This window comes from Sceloporus occidentalis, unplaced genomic scaffold (assembly GCF_023333645.1).
Source record: "Sceloporus occidentalis isolate IW3139 unplaced genomic scaffold, rSceOcc1.0.p SCAF_5, whole genome shotgun sequence".
NCBI lineage: Eukaryota > Metazoa > Chordata > Lepidosauria > Squamata > Phrynosomatidae > Sceloporus > Sceloporus occidentalis.
The window spans coordinates 34,266,670-34,281,009 of record NW_028316985.1 but is presented as its reverse complement, the minus strand read 5'-3'; the positions used below and the strand labels follow the sequence as shown (position 1 = coordinate 34,281,009).

General features: G+C 43.9%; 1 protein-coding gene across 2 annotated transcripts in view; it reads right to left on the bottom strand.

Moving 5' to 3' along the window:
• The window catches only part of MICALL1 (MICAL like 1), a 46,988-nt gene extending 36,826 nt beyond the window's left edge, over positions 1 to 10,162 (bottom strand). For both annotated transcript variants that reach the window (XM_089528143.1, XM_089528144.1), the window contains exon 1: positions 9,723 to 10,162. In XM_089528143.1, the coding sequence (XP_089384269.1) occupies positions 9,723 to 9,868 (146 nt within the window). In that variant the 5' untranslated portion in view covers positions 9,869 to 10,162. The remainder of the gene's footprint in view (positions 1 to 9,722) is intronic.
• Between the last annotated feature and the right edge of the window lie 4,178 nt (positions 10,163 to 14,340).

Genomic DNA, 14,340 nt, shown 5'->3' with positions numbered 1-14,340 from the left:
ATTAACAAGCTAGAACATGGGATACAAATGTCTGACCTGTTACACCAGGGGTAGGCAACCTTTTTGAGCCGCGGGCCGGGTTGCTGTCCCTCAGACAACTGGGGGGCCGAAGCCAAAAAATAAATAATTAATTTTTAAATAAATAAATAAATATATAAATAGACCTGGACAAATGTAGGACAAAATTTTCAAATGGAAGACACTTTTTAAAAAAAAAATGGAGGACACACGAAAAAATTTGCTGATTTTTTAAAAAATGTTAGTATAAATGCATGTTTCTGAGGGTTCTATAGACAATTGCCCCCCAAAGACCCCGGCGGCAATCGGCGGCAATCGGCGGCAATCGGCGGCAGGACTGGGCTGGGGCCAGTCCCAAGGCCTTGCCGGGCCGCATCCGGCCCGCGGGCCGCAGGTTGCCTACCCCTGTGTTACATACATAACCCATGATTGGTTATGATAGCATCTGGTCAATGATCAGGAGTAGATTTCTTAACATAACATTTAATTAAGGATGAGAGCATGGTGTAGTGGTCTGAGATTATGACTTTGGTGACCAGAGTTTGAGTTCCTGCTCAGTCATGGAATCTCCCTAGGTGACCTTGGCAAAGTTACACTCTCTCAGCCTCAGAAGAAGGCAAAAGCAAACCCTCTTTGAACAAGTCTTGCCAAGAAAACCCCCTGATAGGTTCCCCATAAATTGGAAATGATGACACACAACAACAATCCACAATCTTTAGATGAAAGCAAAAATTATCTCTGCAGAATGTATATTCTACATCACAGTTTCTCAAAAAATAACACAATAAAGATTCACAGATCAGATAATCTGATCACATTTGCAGTCCAAGAAACTAATTTAGTTTCCCTCAAGATGGTGTTGGACTACAGTTTTCACTAACCCCAGCAGGGTCCCGGTGGAGGTCACTAGGTTAGGGAAGGCTTGTATACACACTCATTTGGGAGTTAATCTCACTGAAGTCACTGTGTCTAACTCTCTGAATACAAGTCTCTAAAATCAGCCTGCATGTTTGTTTCTTTTCTTTTTCATTTCCTTCTACAGACTGCTTTAAAAGATCCATTATGATTTATGGATGCTTGTAAGTGATACTCTTTGCGGACAACTCTACTTGCTTGGAAGAGCCTTTGCCATGCTCACTAATAAACTACAGAGCTGATAGTATCAAATAGGCAAATGCTGCTACTCTAGCTGTCCTTACTAAATCCTGAAATAAAGATCTTGAGATTGGACTTTTGACTTCCTTAAGAGCGCTCTGTCATTAGCTTAAAATATTGCTTAAGTCCTGTTACTGAAAAACCAGTCTATGGTTGACTGGATCATCAAATAATCCTAAACAAACCCAGCTAGCGCTAGGTATTTCTGAACTGCAGAAGCACCCAGGTGGCTGAAAACTTCAGCCAACAACTGTTGTGCGAACTGTTCTAGCTGTGTATGGAATTAAGCAAATTCAACATTGGCTAATAAAAGGTGGGCTATGATGGGCCTTATTTTTAATTCCCTGATCCCATTGGGCGACCTTGGGCAAGTCATGCTCTCTCAGCCTTAGAGGAAGGCAAAGGTAACCCCGCTCTGAACAAATCTTGCAAAAAAACAAACAAACAAAAAACAACAATACCCTGATAGGTTTTCCTTAGAGTTACCATAAGCCAGAAAATGACTTGAAGGCACAGAACAGCAACAAAAAGATCACACACTTGCTCCCTCATCTGCTATGTAATTTCCAGTGAAGTCTCCTGGCAGAGTAGCTGTTGCACAAGACATGTGTGGGACCTCCATGGCATAACCTCCAACTGAAAAGGCCTGGAGTTTCAAGCAGAAGTAGAGACCCTTTGCATGGGGCCAGGAGGGGTGGAAAGCCAAAAGTGAGTTAGACCAGACCAGACCAGAGAGCCATTCTGCCACAGCTTGTGTCAGCAACTAAGCTGTTAAAGGATGGGAGAAGGTAGATTTTTGAAAAAGTTATTTTTGCGTGACTAAATCTTTTCTTAGGACTAATCTGATTTGTTTAGGTACTATATGTGGGCAAGAGTTAAACACACAAAGCTCTGATTGTTAAAGGCCATACTGGTTGGGGGATTTTGGGACTTGTAGTCCAAAAATACTTTTCTATGATCTTCCTGTGGTCTATGTATCTTGTTAGAGTATTCTAAGGCTTAGCTGGAGAGCAGGCCAACCCCACAGAGGACCTTGGAATTGCAGAGGAATATACAACTGCAGCCTATTCACTATCCCAGCTAGACTCTTTTAATGTGTGCTACTTTGTAAATATAACTTCGAAGAGGGTCTGCTTTTGATCTGGCAAAGGAGTGATTTTTGACAATTTTTTCCCAAGCTTTGATCTCTCAGCTTCTAAATCAGGGCATACTAAAGTGGTTAATAATGATTCAACATTCCCCTTAAATGTTCCCTGGAAAATCCTCTCTTAATGTGCCATGTCCTTGTAAGGTCCTATGTGTCAAGCCTACCATACACTTTGCTCCACTTAACTGCGAACTGCTTAGTTAGACCATCTGCTAGAAAAGAGATTTATGTCCTGGATATTTAACAGCAGCGACTTCTGCTTAATGGAACAGTCATTCTCTTTCAAGGAGAAGTTTTACCTCTGCCAAATGTAGCTCTTTTGAGCTGCTTGCTCCAATGGAAGCTTAGGACATGTGCTCTTCTAACAGCTGCCTTTTTGGCCTGTGGCATCTATCACATGTATTTTAAAACTGTAGGAAAAGTTGACAGTTCCCACATACATTTGTTACTGTTCATCAGTGTCACATTGTAGTTGACTGCTGCTCCATTTCTAGGCAAGAATTCAGAAGTTCTCTGCTGTGTAAAGAGAATCTCTGTGTGAGATTCTGGGCAGATCCCTATGTGCCTCAAGCTCGTAGTTGTTTTCTGGGTTGCTTTTTGACAATCCTCTCCCTCCACACACACACAACCCATGGTCTGATTGCTCTGGATGGTTTTTCAAGGACCTCCAGAGTGATCACCCCAGATCAAGCCTCCAGGGAAGGAGGTTGAGGGAGTGGATAATTGAAAATCAACCCAGCAAACTCCTCTAGTGATTTTCAGAAGCCTCCTTCCTTCTTCCCCAAATTGGGCAGGCTGGTTTCCACTCCTATAAAACCAGCATTGACCAGTGGATAACTCGGCTCAGGTTTTTAAGATTAATTTTTTAATTAATATTTCCCAACTTATAATATCTACTCTTCACAGTGACTACTCAGTTGTCTATGGGATGCTGGCAAGCAGGATTGTCTCACAGTCTCCATACTGCCTCTGATACAAGATGTAATATATCTTCATCATAACTAATAGCCAGTGATGGGCCTGAATTCCATGAATTTACCTAATCCCACATTAAAGCCACCGAAGTTGGCAGTCATCACTAAATCATATGGTAGCAAACTCTGTAATTTATATATTGTGTAAGGAAGTGTTTCTTTTATCAGTCCTCTTGATAAAAGAGAAAAGCTCTTCCCTGTCTACTTATTTCTGCCAATGCATCTGGCAGTCAGCAAAGGAACCATCAGATATTGTGTGTGTGCATACTTTAATTTTTTCCACTTTGCTAATTTTCCAGCTGAAAGAGGGTGATGATGATTATCATCACATAGTATGTCTTTACAAAATGCAGTTCAAGGACATTCACACACATTATATCAGGTGACCAAGTCAATATTATCAACACGCCCTGGTGGCACAGTGGTTAAATGCCTGTACTGCAGCCATTCACTCAAAACCACAAGGTTGCGAGTTCAAGACCAGCAAAAGGGCCCAAGCTCGACTCAGGCTTGCATCCTTCCAAGGTCGCTAAAATGAGTACCCGGACTGTTGGGGGCAAATTAGCTTACTTGCTAATTAGCTTACTTGCTGTTCACCGCTATGATCTTTGGAAAAGCGGTATATAAATAAAAAAACAAAAAAAAACACCAATTGCAGAGAGGAAAAGAATCTAAGGATGAGAGACATAGTGGCTTCCTTATGGCCATTTCCCTTGTCCTTCCTAATCAGAACACAACATTGAGTTAAGGGATGTGTCCTCCAGATGTTGTCTGACTCAACTCCCATGATCTCTTTGGCTATGCTGTATGGCTGATGGGAGTTACAGTCAGAAACATCAGAACGTTATGAACTGAATGTCCCTCATCTAAATCCTACAGTTTATATCCCACAGTAATGCCCAAATGTCCAAGGAGGTCCTTAAGCAGAGCAGAACACATAATCATCCCATTTGTTTACAACAACCTCCATCTTCGTGCCTTTTGAGCGGGCTGGGGTTGATAGAGCTTTTACTCTATTGTATTGTCCAAGACATCTGGAGGGCACTAAACTGTGGGAGCCTAGTCTACATATATAATAATGGTGCACTTAACACATTTTTTATTTGTTGCTATCAAAGCTAATGTGAATGGCACATCCATTTAAAAAGCTATCTATGCCAGGAAGCTGTAGTTGGAAGATATTCCACTGAGCAGAAGATCTGACTGGACACTTTCCAAAGTTTCTATCAATTGTAATTTTCTGTGATTCATATGGATTTAGCAACAGCCCGGAATGATATATGGGCCTAGAGATGGGTAAGTGACCATCTCTCAGATAGGGATGGGGAACGATGTCTGTTTCATAAGCATTCTGTAAATAATTATTTACAATACTAGTTCTTTTCTACCTTGTTCAAGTAATACTTGTGCAGACGGACACTCTTGGAGCCCAAGATAATGGTCCCCCCAAAACTGGACCAGTCTTCCCTCCTAGGCAATTAATCCAATCACAAGGAACCAGCAAACAATATGCAACCTTCCGCAGTAATACTGGCAACAGAAATCACTGAAAGACACAAACTGGGTCATAGTCATTTATCTCCTGTCCTTGTCAAGTGATATTTCCTATGAATACATTGTATTCTCTGGTGCTTTGTTCACAAGTCAGATTTATAAATAGTAATAAGCAAGGAAGGAAGAAGCATATTGAATGAAAGGCAGGAAATCCTAACAAAAATTAGAATGAAGAAGAAAACTTGATTCTTATATGGAGAGATGAATTTGAAAACAATACAGTGGCAGTAATATTTAGTAGTGTTAAATAATCTGGGGCTGATAGAGCTAGTCTCTCAGCCTTCTCCCTACTTAGCGCCCTCCGATACCAAGCTGGATGGGGATGACAGAAGCTCTAGTCCAACACATCTGGAGGACACCAGGTAGGGAAAGGTTGTATGATTACCTACAAAATGCAGCAACTATCACCCACTCCTTCTCAGAGAACCGATCAACCTATGTGTACCTGGTGAGCTGATTCAACTCATCACAGGTTGTTCACCACTGTTGCAATTCATTTTCTAAAATACTGTATTCCCAACCTCAGAATTCAACTGTTCATCTCCAGGCTGGAAAGCTGCCCTCTGATATCAGAGAAGGAAAACCAATAATAGGCGGGTTACAGACCGCCAAAAAGCAGCGGTCTGCTGCCGCCGCCAGTTGCAGCGTCCGGGAACCGCAGCAGCCTAACGGCGCGGTTCCCGGATGCTGCAAAGAAGGAGTGTGAAAATCGCACTCCTTCCTGCGCCCCGGAAGAGACGCCGCAAGTGCTGAAGTGCACACTCGCGGTGTCATTCCTGGGGCGCGACGTGCAGACGCAGCGAGTCTGCTACGTCAAGATGGCGGCAGCCATGTGGAACGGCTGCCGCCATTTCATACGGACTCAGTCCGTACTAGGGTTAGGGGCGTCTGGAAGAGACGCCCCTTTCTAACCCTAGTACGGACTGAGTCCATGCTAGGGTGCCCGTTTATAACAGGCCACAGTTTAAGACACCACACAGGTATAAGATATCACAGCAGTTCAATCCAAGGCATCAAGCAAAGTAAAACAGAAAAACATATGAAGTCCCCAAAGCACACTATTATAGATGTTAACCCTTCTGCCTATAAGTCCGCTCTGATAATGCTGAGAGAGCCTTCCTTGGATCCCAACTACTTAGAATTCCAGAAAACTGAAATAATAATTTAGAAGTATCTTTTACTATAAAGTTGGAAGACTGTTCTTCCTTTGTATATATGGTTGTGTGTATATGAGATTCTTCACAAACTGAACTGTGGTCAATAGACTACCACCAGCCTATGCGCTCTGCAGTGGCAGTCTGTAGAAAGGTTGCAGAACAGTTGAGAATAGCTGTGCCCAGCCATTCAGTTCATTATTTTTGTTCAGATAATGGAGCTCAAGGTCACTTTTACCAGGGCTGAATGGTAAATTATACAGACCCTTGCTTAGCATCTGTGATTGCAATAACGTGGTGCTGTTGTCACTTGATGCCCTGAGGCCCCAGCAGATGAATAGCTAAATTGCCTAAAGCTTAACCAACATTATATGCCCAATTGCCACAAAACTTGGCTCAAAATATATCCATCGAAATAGAAATATGCAAATTGATCTTGCAGCATCTTTGAGACTAACTGAGAGGTGGAATCAATATGTAGAGAGCTCTTGTAGCAACTCTTGAGACTAGCGTCCAAAACACACTGCAGATATAATCGAGTTTGAGACAGCTTTTATTGCCTTGGCTCATGGCTAGAGAATTCTGGGAACTGTCGTTTTGTGAGACATCGAGCTTTCTCTGTCTGGTGCCACAATAAACTACAATTCCCAGGATTCCCTAGCACTGAACCAGGATAATTAAAGCGGTCTCAAACTGGATTATGTCTGCAGTGTGTTTTGGACCTAACTAAAGAAAGAAGTTTAGGGACTGTATAGACTGTCCATTAAGGCCAGCATTGGGATGAAGTGGGGGCATGGCATCCACATGATGCACTCCCCAACTCCGCCCCTGTGCCAGTGTTACACCACCTGCCACACCACACGCCCAGAGGCATCATGGCACTCCTCTGGCGCTGCATCCAGATGACGCAGCACCAAAGAAGCACCAAAAAGCTGCAGCGCTGGAGGCTATGGCGCCCTTTCCACAGCGCTGTAAGGAACAGCTTTTTGCAGCTCCTTTTTGTGCCTTGGAAAGGCCAGATCGAGGGCGCAGCGTGCAGTTGCTTTGGCCCCAATCTGGCACTAAAAGGGGCTGATGCAGTCTCAAAGGTGCTACAAGACTTCTCTACACACTGATTCTACAGACTAACATGGCTACATTTTTGAATTGTATCATGATGAGAGATAGAAATTGGTAGCATGAGATTTCATAGATTAGAACTTTTGGACCAAATGCATTTGAGGAAATAGACTCAAGTTTATCAAAGCTCATGCTACCAATTTTATCTTTCAGTTAGGCTCAATGGTGCTGCAAGATACTTTTGCGTACTGATTTTCCAGACCAGGGGTAGGCAACCTTTGTGACCGGGGGGCCGGGTTGCTGTCCCTCAGACAACTGGGGGGGCCGAAGCCAAAAAATAATATATATATATATATATATATATATATATATATATATAAACCGGGCCAAATGTAGGACAAAATTTTCAAATGGAGGACACTTTTAAAAATGGAGGGCACGCGAAAAAAAATTCTGATTTTTAAAAAAATGTTAATATAAATGCATGTTTCTGAGGCTTCTATAGACAATTGCCCCCCTTGCCCCCTTGCCCGCCGCTTGCTCCCCCTTGCCCCCCTTGACTGCCACTTGCCCGCCTCCTCCTGATAGACCAAAGGCCCCGGTGGCAATCGGTGGCAGGACCGGGCTGGGGCCGGTCCCAAGGCCTTGCTGGGCCGGATCCGGCCCATGGGCCACAGGTTGCCTACCCCTGTTCCAGACTAACCATGGCTTATGTCTTTGAATTCCACCAAAATATAAGTTAGGAATGAGCTTTGATTTGTGTAACCAAAGTTAGGGGGGTTATTAAGTGGTCTGCTGGGACTCCCCACAATTTTCAAGAGGTCCATGAAACAAAGAAAAAGGTTGTGAGAACTGGCTGCTGACCTTGAGGCAATAAATTGCTCTTTATTAAATCAGTTGCTCTTTACTAAATCAGTTTTAATCATTGAAATTCTAATAACTTCTGTGGGGAAGGAAAGAAGTATAAAACAATGTATCACACCACAACGTGGTGTAATGGTTTGAGTGTTGGGCTATGATTCTGGAGAGCAGGGTACGATTCCCCACTTGGCTGTGAAACTCAGTAGGTGACCTTAGGCAAGTCACATGCTCTCAGCCTCAGGAGAAGACAATGGCAAACCCCCCTCTGAACAAACCTTGCCAAGGAAACCCCATGATAGGGTTGCCCTGAGGTAGGAAAGGACTTGAAGGCACACAACAACCACAACAAAGTAGAAAGGTGCGACTAGGTGTATGTGTTCCTGTGGACAACAACAAGTCTTCCCCTCTCCACCACAGATATTTGGGCTCCCTTTTCCTCATTCCTCTCCAGGGCACAACTATCCCTCAGGGCTTCCCTCCTTTTTTTACCTAAGGAATCCCTTCCACTCCCAGGGTGACCTGATGCCATCCTTTCCAGGATATATCTATGGAGTTTATCACACGGCAGGAGTTTCTCTTAATTTCAAATGAAAAGAAAGTGGGGCCAGAACTCATTCACATGAATTCGCTAGTTCAGTGAATTTACGTGAATGCGAATTGCATTTGAATTGACTCCCCGTTGCCCAAAATTGCGTGTGGTAGTCTATCACGCATTAACGTGAAACCCCCTGATTGCGTTGGGATTGCCATTGGATTATACTTCCAATTTCCCTTGTCTGATAAACTCCTATATTTCAGCCCTCTGACCAGGAGGAATTGCAAAATGTCCTCCATTTTGATTCATTTCATTCATTACAGCCACCATATTAATAAATACCAATATTACACGGCAGCCGATGACTGGGTGTCATATACACATTGGAAAATCAGTGCAGCCATCATAAAAGGAAGTCAAGGGAGGTTGGATATATCCTACATTTCAAAATGTTCCCCATTCTGGGAAAGACTTAAGGAACACGAATTCATGCTTCCTAGGCTGCATCCGCGCTGCAGAAATAACCCAGTTTGGCACCACTTTAACTGCCCTCGTTCAGTGCTATGGGATTCTGGGTGACATTTAGCCTTCTCTGTCAGAGAGCTCTGGAACCACAACAAACTGCTGTTCCCAGGATTCCACAGCACTGAGCCATGGCAGTCAAAGCGGTGCCAAACTGTCTTAACTCTGCAGTCTTAGTCATGGTCAGAATGGAGGACATTTGGGCTATTCCTCCTGGGCAAAAAGAGGCTGAAATGGAGGACACATCCTGGGGAAATTGGGGTTATTTGGGAGTTCCTCGGGAGAAGAAGACTAAAATGTAGGACTTGTCCTGGGGGAATGGAGGACATTTGGGAATTCTTCCTGGGAAGAAGGAGGCTGAAATGTAGGACCTGTCCTGGGGAAATGGAGGACAAGTGGGAATTCTACCTGGGCAGAAGGAGGCTGGGATGTAGGATTCGTCCTGGGGAAATGGAGGACAATTGGCTGAAATCTAGGTCTTTCTCCTGGGGAAATGGGGGACATTTGCGATTGAAATGTAGGGCTTGTCCTGGGGAAATGGAGGACCATTGGGGATTCCTCCTGGGCAGAAAGAGACCGAAATGTAGGACATGCCCTGGAAAAGGAGGGCGTCGGCTCACCCTGTTCCCAGGGCTACTCCCACCCGCCTGCTCCCAAACCCTCCTTCCCCGGGGGCTGCGGGCTGCTGCGCCTAGGCGAGGCCGGGGCTTCTTGGGCCTAGCGCGGTTCCTCCGGTTACTCACAGCAAATCGGGCCGGTTCCTGTGGAGGATGGCGCAGAAGGCCAGCCCGTCCCGGAAGGAGCTGCTGAGGTCTCGGATCTCGACTCCCGGGTAGCCCTGGCATTGGCGGCGGCACCAGGCCTGGAGGGCGCTGCGGGGGCCAGACATGGATGGAGCAGGAGCAGCAGGAGGAGGCCGGGGCCCTCTCCCTTCTTCCTACAGCCTTCCTTCTCCGTCTCCTTCTCCTTCTCCTTCCGCCCAGGAGCAGCAGCAACCACCACGACTCCGCAGCCGGGCTCTGCTCAGACCTGCCCTGCTGCTGCCTTCTCCGCCCATGATGGGCCCACAGCGCCTCTGCTCCCTAGGCTGCCTCCACACTGGGGAATTAACCCGGTTTGGTACCGCTTTAACCTCCAGGGCTCGAGGCTGTGGAACTCTGGGAAGGGTCGTTTGTTCTGGCCCCTTCTGCTGAGGTCCCAGTGTGTTTCATGGCCAAGTGGGGGATTTGGGGGGGGGGGGGTCCTTCAGGCTTTCTTTTTTAGCACAATGATTCAAATCATGGCACTCACACATTCCTGGTTTGTTATTCACACCACAGAACTAGATTTGCCAGGGTTCCTTATGCCAAAAGAAGATGCCCAGGTAACAACTTGGAAGCCAAGTCTATGCAAAATGTTTTATTGCTCTGTAGTCTTTACAGTCAGATCTGACAAGCCAAGATCTGCCGGTTATTAAGGAAGGGGAAAGGCAGATCAGACCTTTTTATTCAATGTAAAGTTCTTGCTGGAAGGTAAATGCCTGTCACTCTTGTCGTTGCCCAATTTCTCTCTGAGGCAGCCAAGATTAGACCCCACTATGTATAAAGGGCCAGTTAGAGTTCAGCTAGACAGAGTTAGATTTAACAACGTCCACAACTCTTGTATTGTGGGCGATTTTGTTTGGGGGGATATGACAACATGTATATTTCGATTGACTGTGTAACCTTGAGGTCTATGGACTGTAATAAGTTATGACTGGCTGGCCATGAAACCACATCAGTGCGCATCTCTGCAAGTTCACATGTAAGCTCACACATGCAAGCATTCGAATAAAGATGGAGGCAACGATGCAAATGCATTCGGAACACGTTCAAGGCATGTATCATTTTATCCAGGGTCTATTCAGGTCTATTCGCATCAGTTATTCACGCTACCGACAATCCAGATCTCTTTTAAAAACTGCGAGGAAACCTGATATTTATTATTATGGAGTGTGTGGGTTTTTTAACAGCCACCCCCCCCCCCAAAAAAAAAAAAACTTTAATTGGGCACATCCAAGATGCATGTGAACAACAGAGATTCAACCCAGATTCATCCTGGATTATTTTCACAGTGTGAATATCCCCTGAACCCTGCTTGAATTGAACACTCAACCCACTATGGCCACTATGCCTAATGGTATGGCCATTTCAGCTATGCATAGCCGGAGCAAGGTTTGAGTGTTAGAGGGCAATGGTCTGCAGAATTAATGACAGGCATGCCATTGTACCAGATGTCACACAGTTTTGACTGGACCACACATTCTCCATAAAATTATCGCCCTACACAGACACCTGTTGTGACCTAGATATTCACCAATGTACAACAGATACACACAAACAGGCGTCATCTCTCAAGAGTGTTTTCATTATGTATTCCTGCATGGGAGGAGGTTAGGGTAGGCGTCCCTTATGGTCCCTTCCATCTTATAACTGTACGATAGGGAAGTATTAGTTCCTTTTTTTTCCTTCCAGAAGTAAAAGGAAGAAATGTGCAGTTAGCATTTCACCTTTGTGAAGTCAAAGGCTTTCACAGACGGCATCCATATTTTTTGTGGGTTTTTCGGGCTATGTGGCCGGGTTCTGGAAGAGTTTATTCCTGATGTTTCACCAGCATCTGTGGCTTAGAAAAACATAGCCCGAAAAACCCACAAAAAACTATCTCACCCTTTGTTCACACACACACTCATGTTGTCGCCAAGAAATGCAAAGGACCTATTTGAATGTATCAAAATTGAGAGAATTATAGTCATTTAATAAGCACAATAATTTCAGGCTTATTATACGACTTGTGTTGTGTAGTGGTTGCGTAGCAACAATTGGTGTGCTTACCACCCATCAGTGCGGAAAGGTAGGAGGAAAGCAGCAAGTATAATCATGCAGGATGAGAGCAGAGTTTTGAAATACTGTGTCACAATAGTGTTAAACTAGGACACATCGATTTGGGGGGTAACAAGAGCATAATAGTGCATATTTTTCTTTAACTGAACACATGTTAACCTTTTTACTTTCTCATTAATGAGTCACATTTACTTGTTACTTCAGAAACATTGCTTTGAGGGTCATATACTTGGATGAAGCAAGTGTAGTGTAGTTGGCCTTCCTTATCCACAGATATCAACGGATTCAACAATCCACGGCTGGGAAATATTTGAAAATATATAGAAATCTTGATTTTATACATTTTATACAAGGGACACCATTTTACTAGCTCATTGTATATGCAGATGTTGGTATCCACAGATGTTGGTGTCCACAAGGGGTTCTGGAACCAACCTCAGCAGATACCAAGGGCCCACTGTATAGTGGCTCATTGCCAGACAAGGACTCCAAAACACAGAGTATAGGAACCCAGTGGGCCACCTTGGGAAATCACACTCTCTCAGCCTCATAGGAAGGCAGTGGTAAACCCCTCTGCAAAAACCTTGCCATGAAAAGCCTGTGATAGGGTTGCCATAAGCCTGAAATGACTTGAAGGCATGTCACAGATAATAGGGTGATGGGGGCATGCCTCTATTTTAAAAAGCCCTGTTAAGTATGTATCTGTGTTGGTTTTGTTGCAGCAGAAATGCTGTCTAAAACGTGTTAATCTTTAATGTATCACAAAACTGTTCATTGCTACATTGTTATGTGTATTTTTGTAAAACCATCATGAAATTATAACCCAGGGCGATGTGTTAATAACAAGTTAGTCTGAAGTTACAAACAAGTGACATGTTACTCTACAAAGAAAACAACCACAGGTAGCATACTACTTTTTAAAACACATTTATCTTTTCAAAAATAACATGCAGAGCTCTGGATCGGAAACAGCAGGAATTGTGTAAGGGGAGAGTGTAAACTTCTGACCTAGTTTCTCAGGGAAGACCCAGTGGGCAAGAAGTCAGTGACTACTCTTTGGTTCTTAATCTGGCTAGTTGTCCTGATATAGAAGTAGACTGTAAAGGGTTGGCTTAAATTTTCATTATTCCATTTTAAGCCCTGACATGACCTTTTTCAGAAATTTGCCTGAGTAGAAAACATATTTCCAATATATCCTTTAGACTGGAACTGTGGTACACCTTATGCTGTTGAACTGTCAGCATTCCTTACGACTGGCTATGCTCAGTGATGGGAGATGTAGTCCAGCAATATCTGAAGGGCCACATGATCCTTACCATTCAACTGATCATTTTAATCAGCTTGAGAGATAGAAAGTGAGTATCAGACATGGGAGGTTGATCTTTTCATGACTGGTTTAGATAATGTCTAGGATATATGGGAGGAGGAGGAGAGTGAGAATCACACAGCCCTGCGGATGTTGTTGGATTAGCCTTGGCCAACGTAGGGAAAGATGTGGTCCAACCACATCTAAAGGGCTACATGAGCCCCATTTTTTGAAGCGTGGCTTTGTTTCTGCATGATCTCCTAGATAAAAAAAGTGAGGCTCTTTTAAACTAGATCAAAGTGCATAGATTGCATGTGCATTGTAATGGAATTTGTGTGTTCTAGTAACCCTTTTTAAAAAATTGTCACCTGTCCTGAAAATGAAAAAGAAGCAGATTTTGTTGCCATGACATGACCTGGTGTTAATGAAGGCATATATTGTTTTGCTTTTCCTAATGATGAGAAATTACAAGGGTGGCACTGCACAGCTGGTTTCTGTCCTTTTAAGCATACAGTATAGTTGCTAATCCATCAGGTTCCCAAGAGAAACAACTGCAGCCAAGTAATGCTTCAGCCAGCTCAGCCCTCTCTGTCTCTACAGCATGAACGGGAATCATAGAATTGGAAGAGACCACAAGGGCCATTGAGTGCAACCCCCTGCCATGCAGGAAATCACAATCAAAGCATCTGGTGGGCCTATCCAATGGACCTCCTCTAATCCGATTTTGAACATCTGAATTTGATGACTCCATTCTTACAACTGTGAGCAACACTGTAACAACTCTTCCCCTTTTTATTTTATTTTATTTTGATTTTGATTGATGTATTTTGTATTATCTATGGATTTTATGACATTTCTACTGTTGTAATCCCGCTTCAATCCTAAGGGAGAAGCGGGAAATATAAATAAATATTATTATTATTATTATCCCTGACAGATGGCCATCTTGTTCTTGGATTGTAACTCCCATGAGCCCCAGTTATGTGGCAGTCAAACACCACATCTGAAGAGCCATTATTCACCTTGGTTGAGGAATGCAAACTGCAGAACTGGCTCCAAACAGCCTCTCTTTACTTTTTAGCCCAGAGGTGGAGGAATCATATTTCCATCCTCCGAAGAGTGTATTCCATTGCAAAGACTGGAGGAGGATTTCAGCTGTCAAGTAACATTAGTATATTTTTATAAGGGCCCTGGACA